General features: G+C 41.3%; 1 protein-coding gene across 1 annotated transcript in view; it reads right to left on the bottom strand.

Annotated features, from left to right (window-relative positions):
- The window catches only part of LOC129702836 (histone-lysine N-methyltransferase SETDB2-like), a 69,147-nt gene that overhangs the window by 32,654 nt on the left and 19,409 nt on the right, over window positions 1-17,084 (bottom strand). Inside the window, exons 11-15 of the mRNA XM_055644863.1 lie at window positions 15,078-15,190; window positions 9,157-9,226; window positions 7,442-7,567; window positions 5,706-5,777; window positions 4,458-4,560 (exon numbers count right to left, since the gene is read on the bottom strand). Of these exons, the coding sequence (XP_055500838.1) occupies window positions 4,458-4,560; window positions 5,706-5,777; window positions 7,442-7,567; window positions 9,157-9,226; window positions 15,078-15,190 (484 nt within the window). The remainder of the gene's footprint in view (window positions 1-4,457; window positions 4,561-5,705; window positions 5,778-7,441; window positions 7,568-9,156; window positions 9,227-15,077; window positions 15,191-17,084) is intronic.

The raw sequence follows: 17,084 nt of genomic DNA, 5'->3' as shown, positions 1-17,084 counted from the left end.
TCCAACAACTATGGCGGAGGGGAAGACACATTTAAGAATGATGGGGAATATTTCCGAAGCTCTAAAAGTAGAAGGTGTCGCCTATGTAGATTGATTGCTGCTTACTTACCAATTGTATTGCTTGTTAGTAGTAGCTCAGCCTACTATGCGGTTTATATTACCAGGAGTTTGCTTAGATAATTTAGTCAGAGTAGCTGCTAGTTACTGTAACACCATGCAGACCAATGCTGTAAGTGTACTTTAATAAATACGTGTGCATGACTCGACTCATTACATGGTGTCAAGAAGTGATTTCTTACCTACTCCGTTCAAGTTTATCGGGTTTTATTTTTTCACATTTGCTTTATGTGCCTGTTATTTCCATCATGGCAAACTCGTCTCGCCGTCTGATCTTTGACTCTGATATTGCTGAACGCTGGCACCTTTTCAAGCGCGACTACGCTCACTACATTTGTATTCATCGCAACGATTCTCCAGAGGTACGTGCTTCCGTGCTACTAAACCTGGCTGGCCCTGAGGCAATGAAACGCGCAGACCGTTTTGCTTTTGCGCCTGCTGTTTTAGACCTCAACGGTCTGGTCCAAGTGCCTGCAGAAGCGATTGATGACCCTGCTGTCCTGCTTGCAAAGTTTAGACAGTTGAACGCTATAATCAAACACACCAGGTTTTTTGCTCGTATGCAACAAGTTGACTAGCAAATTGAGTGCTTTATCAGCGACTTAAAACACATGGCTGCACACTGTCATTTTGAAAATTTATGCGATTAAGTTATCCGCGACAAACTCGTTGGAGGTATGCTCAGTGACAAGGTGAGAGACGAACTGCTTCCTATTACTGAACTGACTCTAAATCAAGCCGAACACGCCTGTCGGATCGCTGAAATAACGGCTTCTCACACTAAGTCTGTGACCTCTTGGCAGCGCACCCAGTATAGTGTCAACCTTACAGAAACCTCCTGTCGTAACAAACATCCACAGACTTCCCTTCCCTGGCTGCAACGAAGGTCTGCTGCTCGATGTCCTAATTGTAACAATTCTCATGCTCCAGGTCGGGAATTTTGTGGTTGCTTGTGGTAAGATTTGCAATTTCTGTAAGACATTCAACCACTTTGCAAAATATTGCCGTTCCCATGCGACTCGATCCGTCCCAAGGACGAACTTGCACCTGTTACAACATGAGCCCGCTGATAACGAAAGCCAAGAGCTGGAGGAGCCATCCCCGCATCCCTCTCTGAAAGAAGATAACAGTTCAGCCATTCACTCCCTCCTCCCTTCCTCTAACGAGCAGCTTGACCCTGAGGTAACCATGATTGTGAATAACAAGCCTGTGATCATTAAGATTGATACAGGAGCGAAGTGTAATGTCATTTCCTTATCTAATGTTCTGCACCCGCTTGCAGAAACTGATTTAAACTGCATCATAGACTCGCAGTCTCATACCCTTACGTTTATATCGTCAAGGGGGATTCTGAAACTCTGCTTGGTATCAATGCATGCCACGATTTGGGCCTAGTCTACTAGTCTACTTTGACCGTGCTGTCCATCAACTCTTTCTCGCTGGCGGCCCCACTCAGCAGACACTCTCTTAATATAGAGAACTGTTTAACAATAAGCTTGGTAAGCTGTCCTCAAATACAACATCACCGTTGATCCCAAAGTCACTCCTGTGGTTCGAGCACCACTTTGTGTTCCGCATGCCATGCGCGACAAGAGTACGCACTGAGCTCCAGCGGATGGTTTCCCTAGGTGTCTTTGCTAAAGTTACTGACCCACATGACTGGATTTCCACCATGGTGGTTGCAACGAAGAAAAACAAGGAAGAAACTCGTATCTGCATCAACCCCAGGGACCTCAACACAGCTATCAAACGCCCAGACTACCCTACGGTAAAGGAAGTTGCCTCACAAATTGGCAACGCAACTGTGTTTTCCGTTCTGGGTGCCAAAAGCTCATTTTGGCAGATCCCGCTGGACCCAGACTCGTCCAACCTTACTACGTTCGGCACCCCCTTCGGCCGTTACAAATTCCTGAGAATGCCCTTTGACATCAACTCTGCCAGTGAGGTTTTCCATGGAACAACTGTTTGCAGGGTATCCATGCGCCATCATTGTTGATGACATTCTCGCTTACGGGTGCGACCTGGATGAGCACGACGACAATCCGAAGAAGGTGCTGGACCGTGCAAAAGACATTCAGCTCAAACTCAATCCCCTGAAATGTAAGTTTTGGGTCCCAGAAGTTAGATGCCGCAGAAATTGAGAGTAGGAGATAGGTATGGGAGTCAGCGGGTTTAGAGAAGTTGTTTATAAATGGAGACGGAGAGATCCAAAAGGTTAGAGATCCAAACAGTATCAGAGATAAAGAAAATGAAACTGATGAGTCTGCATGTGTGCAGGAAAGGAACCATTGCAGTTGTTGTACAGCAGGGAAAGAGTTGGGGTTGGGGGGAGTCTCAGAAAAGGCTTGGAACAACTTCATTAGTGTCACAGTCTAGAGGAAGTTTAAAGGGGCTGTCCCACTTGGGTGACCACTGCGAGTTTAGAAGAGTGCCTTCGACCTTCAATCTCGCAGCATGGTCGACACGTGGTCCTATGAGGTCGCTGGAACTTATCTTCAGGCAGTCGAGGGCAACCGTAGGCAATCTCCTTCACTGACCGGGCATTTTGATTGGCTCATTGGAGTTTTCAGGACCAGGGAAAACTGACCGGTTTTCCATGGAAACCCCCCCCCCCCCCCCGAGCTACAGAGTGAGATTGGGCAGGGTAGGACCTTATTCCTTGGTGCGCAGGAGGCTAAGGGGTGATCTTATCGAAGTGTATAAAATCATGAGGGGAACAGATAGAGTGAATGCACAGAGTATTTTACTCACAGGAGGGAAATCAAGAACCAGAGGACACCCAATGGACAACTTTTTCACAGAGATTGGTGAGTATATTGAACAAGCTGCCAGAGAAGGTAATTGAGATAGGTACTATAACAACATTTAAAAGACACTTGGACAGGTAGATGGATAGGAAAGTTTAGAGGGATTTGGGCCAAACGCGGGCAAGTGGGACTAGTGTACATGGGACATCTTGGTCAGCATGGACAAGTTGGGTTGAAGGGCTTGTTCCCATGCTCTATGACTCCATAATGACGTAGGAGGAGCCATCTTGAGGAATGGCTGCCAGTCCGCTTTAATTCGCTTTTTTTTATAGTTTTTAGTGAGTCCTGTTTTTCGTTCGTTGGGGATATGGACTTTATAATGTGGGGGGTAGGTGTCAACTCTACCTGGTCGGTGAGGCAGCTTTTTCTCCGGGCTGCCCGTCGACCCATCCTCGTGGCCTACCAGCGGGCTTGGAGCGCCGTTTCCTGGCGGGGACCGCCCAGCACCTCGGCCTCGGTGGCGGCACAGCGCTGGAGCGCTTTAGTGGAGCGGAGCGGGCGATGCCTTGCCTGGGTCGCCGCACTGGATCGACACGCTGGAGCTCCGGTGAGCTGAGACCGCCATGTTCAACACCTCCGGGCTGCGGGTCTGCGGAGCGGAGCGGGCGGCAACAACTTCATCATCGGGAGCCTGGGAGCTACAAACCGGCGCGGCCTTGTCGGCTTCGGAAGCCGCGGTCTCCAACTAGAAAGCGGCCGTTCCAGGTGGCCCAGCTGCTGAGAGGACTCTCCCGACGCCGGGGCAAGATCACCCGGTGAGAATGGCCAGGAACATCGGGCCTCCGTGGAGGCAATTGCGGTGGCCTCAATAGGCCTGACTTTGGGGTGAACTTGGGGTGGGGACTGGACATTGTGCCTTCCCCCACAGTGGTATCCACTGTGGGGGGATGATTTTTTTTGTCTGTAATGTAATCCTGTTAGTCTTTGTCCAAGACGGCTGCCGTGGAGGGAGAGTGGACGCTGGCGCGCTTTAGCTGCCGCTGCTCTCTCTTCACATTGTGTTTTTGATTTTCTGTTTTTGGACTGAATTCTGTTTTTAGTTTGTGTCTCTGTGATGTCTTTATTATTTATTTTACTCTGATTATATGTTTATATTCCTGTTAATCTATGTAAGGTGGCCTTGAGATGTCTGAAAGGCGCCCAACAAATAAAATTTATTATTATTATTATTACATGCTAATCTACTCATTGGAGTTACAATGCCTTGGGCAGTTGTTTGTTAACTTACAGAAAGTGTTAAAAAAAATGCACAAAAGTATACGAGATCAACAAAAACTATACACAATTTTTTGATGTTAGTGTTATCTTCACATCAACACCCCTGATTTACTATGAGTAATGCAGACAAACAACATTGCAGACAAACATAATCAGGACAAGATAAAATGTGGGAGAACTACTGACATAATTTTGAATAATATCACAATACAGCTGATATACATCACAATACAATACACCGTGACTTACAAAGTTATATGACATTAACTCAAAAAGGTGAAACCTTAACTAGTGAAATAAATACTGCATACTTACAAAAACAGGGGATTGTCCAATACTAATTCTGCTTCCATTTCTTCAGTATTTATCATTCTTTCCGAAATATCTTCACAATTCAACTGAAACCTTTCCTCATTTTCTATTAATAAAAAGACAATGCCAGAGTAATTTAGCTCGATAGACACCTGTTCTCCAGAGATGGATAGACACCATCCCTGGAGAACAGGATAGGCGATGTTTTGGGTGGGGACCCTTCTTCAGACAGATCAGTTCCTTGTGTCTCTATTTTTGTTAAATATAATTTAAAAACCAAAGCGTGTGCAACCAAAAAATAATTGAAACATCTTTTAGATTTCAATCAGATTACATACTGAAATGGGCAATACTGGTTAGGCTAACCTGGTGGAAGACAGGAAGGTTGGAGATAAAGAGTGTACGTATGTGCACAAGTGTCTATTGTGGTGACACCAATACAGTATTGGAGAATGCAGCAGTGTTGAAGGTGGGTAGGAGTTACATGCAATGTTCACGCTAATACTAAAGGATAGTACAGTGATGCAAATAGTGGAGCTGCTGTCTCACAGCATCAGAGACCTAGTTCAATCCTGACTTTGGATGTTGTCTATGCAGAGTTTACATGATCTCCCAGTGAATGTGTGGTTTCCTCTAGATGTTCTGGTTTTCTCCCACATACCAATTGATGTGCTAAGTTAATTAGACACTGTAAATTGCCCCTAGTGTAGGTGAGTGATGGAATCTTGGGAGAGATGATAAGAATATGGGGAGTACAAAAATAAATAAAAAATTGAATGTAAATAGTTGTTTGTTGGACAATTTGGACTCTGTTTCTGTGCTGCATCTCTCTATGACTATTACCCCTCAACCATTAACTTTATAAAGTCAGAAAATGTGGTCATTTACTTCACTGTTGTTTGTGGAATCTACCTTATGCAAATTTGCTACTGCTAACTCTGCATTATAACACTGGAAACACTCCAAAATATACATAACAGACTGAAAAGTATCTTGGATAAAATGTAGACGATTGGCTTGGATGGTGAAAAATGCTCCTTAAATGTAAGCAATTCTTCTTTTAAATATAATTTGGAATGAGGTTAATTAACAGAAGATAAACATGAAAGCCCAATGGATCTAAAACAAAGTGGTTTGATAACAACAATGCCTTCTATTCTTGTTATATGGTTAGACATAAATGTAACTGCTGTCCATAACTTAAATTCAATGGAATAAAGACAATAAGGTATTTTAATGTTTGGCCTTTACCTGCTGTGTCAGGTGAAAACGAGTTGTTGTAGATTCCAGCTTTGTTGAGCAAATTTAAAGCCTTCAAATATTCTGCAGTAAGAGAAAATGTTCTTAATCAATATTGTGGATAGTTAGCCAGGAGAATCTGTTAAATATTATTTGCATTAATGTACCAAATGTCAATATTTAAATAAATCAGTTTCAGTTGATAGGCTTAAAAAGAAGTCAACGATTTGGAGTCAAATAGCAATGACTATTTTCTTTATTCAGCTACTTGACAAATATAAATTTGACAAGAGCAGAAGTGACTACATTTAATTCAGTGGAACTCGATCGTTGATTTTAATTGTTATATTACAGAACATAGTTAGAATCATGTTAATTTATTGAAGTGTTCAATACTTCTCAAAATAAATCTTTCCTTCAAAGTCCCCTTGCTGTAAAGTCACTGTCATACTATAAACTGTGAGACTTCAATGACCAGTGTATGATTCATGCATAATGAGTAATATCACCAGCTGATTAATTACCAAGAAATGCTATGCCCTTCTTAACTCATTACTTTCTAATCACAAAGGATTTTACAATGCAATACTAGCAGAGTTCAAAATTCCTGAATGAAGGGAAACTATGTTTACCAAGCCAGATCCTATTGCACAAGAACAGTTAGTTGTTCGGATTGAAATACAGAAAATAAATGCAAGGCTAACCCCATGAATTGCCCATCGTTAATCCATTATTCTGCTAAGTTTTTACTTCTCCTACCTCCATTAAAAAAATCCCACATTGAACGGTTCTTATTATTCCTAACTTCACTGGATACTTTATGGAGTTCCATGATGAGAGAACAAGTAGCATCTCCTTGTTTGCCCTGAAAAACAATCTTCATTTAAAAAATAGACAGTAGGTCACTTCGTCATTGACAACTGCTCCATCAGTAAATAGGTTTATAGCAACCTTTCACCTCAGGACCTCAGACCAATTCCCTCAATTTCTTCAATATTTATAAATCTCTTGGACTTTGTAACATTTGTGGAAATAGCTCTAATATTTTGTCGATGCTCATAACTTTAGTTCCTTATCTCTGACATTATTACAGTGAATAATATATCCACATAATTATATTTATCCATGCTACAGCTGTGTCCCTATTTCTCTTTATTCATTAAAAGCATATTTTAGAAGTGGAAAAATATCAATAACATTCAAAAGAAACACCAATAAGAAGTCTGTGAAGCACAAATGTGTTCAGAAGCATGAAAATATATTGAGTGGTTTGATAGATAGTAAATTTGAAGTATGATTTTGCTCAGTTGCAGTTTGGTTACCCAGTAAGATTCTCTTTCCAGATGCAACAACATAACTGCACATAATGCTGATCAGTAGTGAGATCAGGATGCCATTAAGACACTGTAAAATTCCAGCCAATATTTCGGTGCATCAAAACTATATTCATATTAACACAAATTCCCTAGTTTGCTTCATCATTTGAATTCAAAGAAATTGCTTCCGAAATATGCAAAACACAGTGCCAGCAGGTATGGGCGTCTGTGGATAAATGCAAATCTTTTGTGGTTTAAAAAATACTATAAGACAATTGGTTTACTGTTTTATAACTCAAAATTATTATACATACATCCTTGTCAACCAAACAGGGCGCTTCGCTTCAAAAACGCACAAGTTGAAAATTTACTGAAACCATAATACCCTGTACCTGTATTAAAAAAAATGAATTATGCCAGAAAATCTGTTACCTTGATTGTTTGCTGAACCATTGGAAATTTTCTTTTTAAGGCAGGTTATCACATTACTGAGTTGCTCAAAGACGAGTTCCACCCTCCTAGAAGCTTGCATTTTGATCCAAAATAATTTTGCTTTTTCTGAGGAAGACAAGAACACAGCGGAATGTCATTTGGCCATTTGCCTGTTCTCCGCAATCCAATAATATCATGCAAAACTTTTCACTTCACATTAAGAACACATCGCTTAAGTTTAACAGCAAATAGTGTCTTGAACCATTGCAAAACCTTCTGATAAAGATGCTGCACATCCAGTCAGTCAGGACCGACTGCGATTTGGAGGGAACATGCTAATGGTGATGTACCCATGCTCTGAAACCCATGTGCTTCCTGGTGGTAGAGTTTGTTGGATTGAGAGGTGCAATTTGAGCAGTCTGGGTGAATAACTGCAGTACATGGCGAGCTGGTGGTTAACAGGACGAACATTTAGGGTGGTGAATGAGGTGCCAAAAAGCGAGTTACTTTGAACTGGATAGTGTTTAGCTTCTTGAAAGCAAGTGAAGGATATTCCATTACATCCTGACGTATGTTGAAAACTGAGATAAGGCTTTGAGGTGCCAAATGTGATACTTGCCAAATTCTCTCTTTTGAAAAGGATTCTCAACTTCTGATATGCTCTTGCACCACCGTATTTACATGCCTGGTTGAGTTGGATTTCCAGTCAATGTTGACCCAAGCTCCCGATGCTGGTGAAGTGACACATAGAGTGTCACTTATCTTTGACATTCAACGGTAATACCACTTATGCCATTTAAACCACTGCCTGAATATTGTCCAGAGTGTGGTTAGTTTGCTATGGAGTTGCAAATGGAATTGAACACTGTAATATTCCCACTTCTGACTTTATGACGTAAGGATGTTGATCAAGGGTGCTGATTGGATTCTGCCATGAGGAACTCCTGATGTCTGGAATGACCAACCATCAACAGTTGCAACTTACGTTCTTTGTGCAATATATGACCAGCTATTGGAGCAACATCCCCTTGACGCCTACGGTTATTTTGCAACCACGTTTCCATTAATGGAGACACAACTGTAGCCATTTATTACTATTTGTGTCATTAATTGAACTCTTTCGTTATCAATACTTAAAATCCTCAGAAAAGGAGCCTTCAATTTTTTTTACTGCATTTCCTTATTCCAAATCTACTTTTGCCTGTATGCTCTTTTTCCTCTTGTGTAAATCATTACCCACTTCACTCACCTACACCTCTTTACCTTGTATGTTCTCATTTACTTACATGTTTTCCATTCCCCTTCACTTGAACCTTAACCCCCACCATACATCTCATGTCATAAGTGATAGGAGTAGAATTAGACCATTCAGCCCATCAAGTCTGCTCTGCCATTCAATCATGACTGATCTATCTCTCCCTCCTAACCAAATTCTCCTGCCTTCTCCCTGTAAACTCTGACACCTGTACTAATCAAGAATCTATCTATCTATGCCTTAAAAATGTCAACTGACTTGGCCTCCACAGCCTTTTGTGGCAAAGAATTCCACAGATTCACCACCTTCAACCCAGTACCCAGTGCCCCATGAACTGAAACCCATTGCTTCCACACCCAATTGGTGAGAACAGGAGAGATAACAAAGTTACTTAGTGCCCAGATATTACCCATTCTTTTTTAATGAAAGCTAGTATCAGTACTGTAGCAAGTAGTTGTACCAAGATTGTGGATATCCATGCAGGATGTGTTTTCCTCACTCTCAGCTACTCTGGCAGGATTTTCTTTCGACTAGGAAAAGAAGTGGACAAGACATAAATTTAAGCAAATATTAAACTAACATTGTATATTCATAACAACACAATATGAATGCAACCTCCTGAACTATAGACTTTAGTTGCATGTTGTAATTGCACTTTTTATTTCAAACAAAATCTCACATTACCAGATGGTTTAATTATTGATAATTATGTAATATTAAAAATAATACACACAACAGAGACATTCAAAATTCCATTGAGAAATCTAAATTGCAAAAAATCCCAATCTCTGGTGGTTTTTACATAATTTTTCAGATCTCCCGGAACTTGCTATCTTTGTACAAAGACATAATTACAATGCTTATATGTACATAACTACTGGCCAAGAGCACACAGCCAATATCAGAAGTAACCCATTTCAGAATGACTTGATCCAGAAATAACAGACTTGTCAAAGAGAGCTATCTACATTCACAGATGCAAGTGGGGGCAGCACTTTACTCCAGCAATTCAAAATTACATTTAAGAATGAGTGGATGCTGCACATCTACTCTCCAGAATCAGCTAAATGGAGACTAATTGTGTAATAATGTAAAAGTAATTAGCATGTCTACGTACATACATTTGATTTAGTGTGTTACTATTGTTTAATATGGCATTCACATTCATTGTTAAAACTGGTTACTGAGAAAAGTGCTACATATTGCCAAATCAAGGTATGATCAATCAAATGACCATGTAGAAAAAAATTGTGGAATCAGTGGAGCTGAACTGAAGAATGGTGCTGTGAGAAGGTAAGAATGATATGTTTACTAATCAAACATCAAAGATGAATAGTTGTGTTCAAGAAGGAACTGCAGATGCTGGAAAATCGAAGGTACAAAAAAATGCTGGAGAAACTCACATCACATAGAAACATAGAAACATAGAAATTAGGTGCAGGAGTAGGCCATTCGGCCCTTCGAGCCTGCACCGCCATTCAATATGATCATGGCTGATCATCCAACTCAGTATCCCGTACCTGCCTTCTCTCCATACCCCCCGATCCCCTTAGCCACAAGGGCCACATCTAACTCCCTCTTAAATATAGCCAATGAACTGGCCTCAACTACCCTCTGTGGCAGAGAGTTCCAGAGATTCACCACTCTCTGTGTGAAAAAAGTTCTTTCATCTCGGTTTTAAAGGATTTCCCCCTTATCCTTAAGCTGTGACCCCTTGTCCTGGACTTCCCCAACATCGGGAACAATCCTCCTGCATCTAGCCTGTCCAACCCCTTAAGGAATTTTGTAAAGTTTCTATAAGATCCCCCCTCTCAATCTCCTAAATTCTAGAGAGTATAAACCAAGTCTATCCAGTCTTTCTTCATAAGACAGTCCTGACATCCCAGGAATCAGTCTGGTGAAACACTCTCTGCACTCCCTCTATGGCAATAATGTCTTCCTCTCTGCAAAAACCAAAACGTACGCAATACTCCAGGTGTGGTGGGTCTCACCAAGACCCTGTACAACTGCAGTAGAACCTCCCATCCTTCAGAATGACTTGCAATCCAGCTAAATAACTTTCTTGTCAAAGAGAGCTATCTACATTCACAGATGCAAGTGGGGGCAGCACTTTACTCCAGCAATACAAAATTACATTTAAGAATGAGTGGATGCTGCACATCTACTCTCCAGAATCAGTTAAATGGAGACTAATTGTGTAATAATGTAAAAGTAATTAGCATGTCCACGTATATACGTTTGATTTAGTGCGTTACTATTGTTTAATATGGCATTCACATTCATTGTTAAAACTGGTTACTGAGAGAAGTGCTACATATTGCCTAATCAAGGTATGATCAATCAAATGACCATGTAGAAAAAAATTGTGGAATCAGTAGAGCTGAACTGAACAATGGTGCTGTGAGAAGGTAAGGATGATATGTTTTACTAATCAAACATCAAAGATGAATAGTTGTGTTCAAGAAGGAACTGCAGATGCTGGAAAATCGAAGGTACACAAAAATGCTGGAGATACTCACATCACATCACATCACAGAAACTCCTTCGCTCCATAGATGCTGCTGCACCCGCTGAGTTTCTCCATCATTTTTGTGTACCATCAAAGATGAATAGATCTTTCAGGCAATGGCCAGATGAGATTTCAAAGTTGATTAAAGGCACAAACAAGTTTTAAGTACACTTGTGAAATGTGAAGTGTAACCAAGTTGGTGAAAGAGACTCACTGGACAGATCAAAGGGGAGAGAAAAGAGAGAGCGCTTGGGTCTGCCTGCTTATTTCCACTAGCCTGTTGGTTGATTGTATTGGAAGTGGTCTAAAATTCTCACGGTCAGAGAACCAGAGCTTCAATCAATCTTAATGCATGCCAAAAGAAACCTATGAGGACTGGCCATCTCAGTGAGTAATAATGTCTCAAAATTTCTAGAGTTGTGACAACAAATACTGTCAATTAGTTTAACATGGTATTGGGCTCTTGATTATTTAAAAGTAAAATTTGGGGGGGGAATTTAACTTTAGAGATACAGCCTGGAATCAGGTCCTTTCCCCCACCTAGTACGCGCCAACCAGTGCTCACCCCGTAAACCAACACTAAACCACACACTAGGGACAATTAACACTTTAGAGAAGCCAATTAACCTTTAAACCTGTACATCTTTGGGATGTGTGAGGAAACCGGAGCACCTGGAGAAAACCCAGGTGGTCACAGTGAAACCATAGAAACTCCGAACAGTCAGCATCCGTAGTCAGGATCAGACCTGGGTCTCTGGCGCAGTAAGGCAGTAACTCTACCATTGCGCCACCGTGCTGCCCACCTATCTATGTTCTTCAGAGATACTGTCTGACCCGCTGAGTTACTTCAGCACTTTGTGTCATTTTTGTGTTACCTTTCAGTTTAAAGTTGTGCCACCTGCTACTATTTTGCCAAAGTGCAAAATGGGATAAAGTGATGTCCTATGGGATACATCACGTGTACAGTATAAGGGAAGTTAGTATAAGTGGGTGTGTATCCAGATGGGGCACAGGGAAGTGAAGGGAGGAAAACAAAATGGGGTTGCTTTTTGGTTTGGTGACCTAAAATTGGAGAATTCAATATTCATACTGTTTGGTTGTAAGCTACCCAAGCAGAATCTGAGGTGGTGTTCCTCCAGTTTGTGTTTTGCCATGCTCTGGCAATGGAAGAGGCCCAGGACAGAAAGGTCTGTTTGGAAATATGATGGGGAGATAAAATGGTTAGCAACTAGCAGCAGGCCTTAGCAGACTGAACGCAAGTGTTTGGCAAAACGGTTTCACCAATGTTTCACCAATGGTTTCACCAACGGAAAGGAAGCCAATCTGGAGCACTCAATGATAAGGTGCTTACCTTTCACCCCACTGGCCTCTACATCCAACACATCATTCTCCAACATTTCTGCCAACTGCAACATTTGTCCCACCACTTGCCAGATCTTCCCATCCCCACCCCATTTCTGCTTTCCAGAGTCCACTCTCTTCACAACTGCTTGGTTCACTATACCACAAAAAACACCCACTCCACAGGTACTCCTGTAACTGCAGGAGATGCAAAACATGTCCTTATTTCTCCTTCCTCACATCAATCCAGGGACTCCAGCAGTCTTTCCAGGTGAAACAGAATGTCACATGTACCTCCTCCAACCTCATCTACTGCTTCTTTGACATCGGCGAGATCAAGCATAGATTCGACTGCCATTTCGCTGAATACCGCGTTTGGTTCGCCTTCTGGATCTTCCGGTTGCTTGGGTAGCAACCGGAAAATCCAGAGGGCGAACCAAACATATCCTTCCCATTCCCATACTGACCTTTCCGTACTGGGCTTCCTCCGTTGCTAGAGTGAGGTTACACACAACTGGACCTCAAGTTCCACTTGGGTAGCCCACAACACAATGGTATGAGCATTGAATTCTCCAATTTTAGGTAATTAACCAAAGAATAACCTCTGGCTTTACATTTCACATTTCTCGTCACCTTATCTCACAGTCCTTTGTCTTTTTAACTCAGGGTTTTATCCATCTATCTGCCAATCAGACCCCCTCATCTGTATCCAGAGGGTGACACATATGATGACCTATAGAACAACAGCAAATTAATTTGTTGTAAACCACTGATAGTGTGATAAGAACTTTGTGCCTTTCTGTACAAACCAGCATCTACAATTCCTTGTATCTTCTCTATATATGCCGATCTGCTTTGACACTATGCTGTGCAATGAATGAATGAATGAATAAGTTTATTGGTCAAGTATTCACATACAAGGAATTTGTCTTGGTGCTCTGCCCGCAAGTGACAACGTAACATACAGTGACAGTTAGGAATAACACATAAAACATTAAACATTAAACACAAGCACAGAATATTGCCACATTGAAACAGCCCAATGTCCACTCATTTATGTCAATATTCATTCATGAAGTGCCTAACTTAATTCCATCCTTCTTTGCTCATCCTGTAAATATTCTCTTACATGTAGCTATTTAATTTATTTTTAAAAAGAAGTTGTAGTTGAAAATTTTGTATAATAATTCAAATGCAAAATGCTAAGTACCGGAAATCTGAACGAGAAATGGATAATGCTGGAATATTAGATCAGGCAGTCAGTGAAAAGGTATTTAAGACTCCATTTTCCATTTGCTATTTATATGGATGAAGTAAACAGATAAAACTGCAGTGTCTTTTTCCACCTTCTCCTTAAGCTAATAATTTACAACACCTTGAATTTCACCCCTGCAGGAAATACAATTCGGTAAAAATGTACATTTCAGGAGGGCAAAGGGAAAATTGAAGCATGGAGATATGAACATAAGATCATAGAAAGTGGAAAATACGGGTCTGCTCATCCTCACTCTTTCCTATGCCCTAAAGTGTAAACAGACCCAATTCTGAAAAACTCAAAGCTATCCGTTTAGATGGGGAGGAAGAAACAAAAGGGACAAAAGTGAGACTTGGGCTGGCGGCTCAGTCACTCAAGCCTGTTGTGCTGGCAGCTCATTCACTCACGGCTGGTGGGCTCGCAGTTGACTCACGGCTATTCCTTGAAATTCCATTTCAAGCAGGGTGCAAGGGCACCAAATTCAAGTGCAGTTTCATACCATTTCAAGCAGGGTGCAAGGCCACTAACGACAACGAGTCGTGACCTCTCCCTCCCCCATCTTGCAGAGACTGAGCCACACCCACACTTCTGAGTTGTATAGTCCCTCCCACCAAAAGGGGCATGGCCTTCATGGCGTGATTCACAGGAGAGAGAATCTCAACATTTTTTCAACACTAATAACTCTTTTATTTTTCATCGATGGGTAAAATCCTCGGCACCTGATGAGTGGAGGGGGACTCCGAGTAAGATGACCAAAAAATCACAGCCGTACGTGGTAGCGTTTTTTCTAAAATCAATATAAAGTGCAAACAGGAAGTAGGCCAGATTAGACTTTTAATTATATAGAAGGCAAGGTAGCTCTAATTAGGCAAGGCAGCTCTAAATAGGCATGGCAGCTCTAAATAGGCAAGGCAGCTCTAATTAGGCAAGGCAGCTTGCTTGAGCACTTTCAAAACCAAAGGCAAGACAGCGTGCTTTAGCACTTCCAAAACCAAAGGCAACACAGCTTTAGCACTTTCAAACCAAAACACACTTTTGTATTTTCAAACTACATTTTCAAACTACATTAAGGGCACTGACAGGTCAGTAAAACCGCTCACAGTTTAGACTTTTAGTAATATAGATTGCAAATCTAAATTAAATGAATAACACTCAAATCAGCTAACTTTAAAACAAAAATGCATGAAACACTAAATGGATGGTAAAACCTTATAAACAAAGAAAGTCCTGACATTTACTTCAGCATCATGAATTTTTGTATATTATTTGCAAGTACCTGCAAGAGCTCTGCTGTATTCCCTTTAATTCTCTCAGTGTTCATATCACTGTGCTCCAAATAATCTCTCTCAGGGATATTTGACATTTTGTTGGAATTCCTGTTGTTGCAACCTGGGGATTTAAAAAGAGAAACTAGGTGCTAGAAATCTGAATAGAAATAATACATTATTGACAACACAGCTTTAGCATTTCTGAGGCACTGACTGAGGCACTCAACACTTCCGGGTTTTATATTCCCTCCGGAAGGGAGCCTTCAGAAGAGAATCTCAACATTTTTAAACACTAATAACTCTTTTAATTTTCATTGATGGTAAAAATCCTCTTGTCCTGCGCAGCGGAGGGGGACTCTGAGTAAGATGGCCAAAAATCACAGCCGTAAGTGGTAGCGTTTTTTCTAAAATCAATATACAGAACAACAGGAAGTGGTCAAGATCAGACTTTTAGTAATTATAGATATGATGTATTATCATTACTCAATTCCGTACATCAACATTCTGGGGACACCACTATCTATAATCCCAATTGTTCCAATCGCATTTGGACTAATTCTTAAGAACAAGTATTCTAGGCATTAGATGCGCAGTGATTCACCCCCCTCCCTGACTCCCAAGACATTCTATCATTTGTTAAGGCACAGGTCAGGAGTAGGCTGGAGTGGTTTCCAAGTGCTTAGATGCAGAGTGCCAACAAAACACAATAGGACAAGGCAGCCAAATGACCCACACCCATCTACACTCCTTAAATAACTGCTAAATCCACCACCAGTGCAAAGTGGTAGAAGAGCACCTGAAGGGTGAAATTTGCATGGAAAAATCATGGTGTGCTTGCTGGCACAACGTATCAGCTATTTATGGTATTAAAAACCGAGCTTCACTCCAGTGGAAACGGTCCCAGCCATTTCCATTGATTCTAAGGAATGAGGTAGATCAAATTACAATTATTTAGCTTGAAAATTAAAAAAAACCATTGAAACCATATTAATAATCACCATGGCAGCAATCAAACTGCATCTCAAATAAGTAGAAACAAAGAACAGCATGTGCTGGTTAATACACAAAGGACACAAAGTGCTAGAGTAACTCAGCATCGCCGGTAAACAGGACAGGTGATGTTTGAGGTCCAGACCCTCTTTCAGGATTCTCCAGGCTGGAGAAGAATCTCGACCCTGAACATCACCTATCCATATTCTCCAGAGATGCTGCCTGACCTGCTGAGTTACTCCAGCAATTTGTGTCCTTTTGCATCGCAAATAAAGTAGTTAATAGTCACTCTAGATTATGATCCTTGCATTCAAAATGAGCCGATTAGTCTAAAACCAATAAAATAGTCACCCTTGATGTATCATCAGGTCAGGTCGGGGGGAGTTTCCTTTGCCACGGGTACCATGTAATCCTGTGCTACCTGCTCCATGGTCGGATAGTCGGCGACTAAACCGTCTCCCCCGCTTGGATTGCCAGGTGAGGAGGGGGCTGTGAACCCCCAGCACGACCAAAAACAAGGCCTGTCAATGGGGCGGATGACTTCCTAACGAGCCAACAGCCATCCACACTTCATAGAAACATAGAAAATAGGAGCAGGAGTAGGCCATTCGGCCCTTCGAGCCTGCACCACCATTCGATATGATCATGGCTGATCATCCAACTCAGTATCCCATCTCTGCCTTCTCTCCATACCCTCTGATCCCTTTAGCCACAAGGGCCAAATCTAACTCTCTCTTAAATATAGCCAATGAACTGGCCTCAACAACCTTCTGTAGCAGAGAAGTTGCAATCACTGTCGTACATAGCAGTGTAAGGAATGCCCATCAGAAACCAGCACCACTGCGTTGCTAATGTTTTGAATGATTTAATAATAATATTAATAATAATAATAATAATAATAATAATAATAATAATAATAATAATAATAATAATAAATGATGTATCTGGCATTGCTCTAGTATACATATCATAAAAATGAAACAGAAGAACTGGAATTGAGGCAGTTGGAGTGAGTTTTTCCAGTA

Source organism: Leucoraja erinacea, chromosome 13, assembly GCF_028641065.1.
Source record: "Leucoraja erinacea ecotype New England chromosome 13, Leri_hhj_1, whole genome shotgun sequence".
In the NCBI taxonomy this organism is placed as follows: domain Eukaryota; kingdom Metazoa; phylum Chordata; class Chondrichthyes; order Rajiformes; family Rajidae; genus Leucoraja; species Leucoraja erinaceus.
Note: the sequence above shows the minus strand (reverse complement) of the source record. Positions and strands in the feature narration are given on the sequence as shown.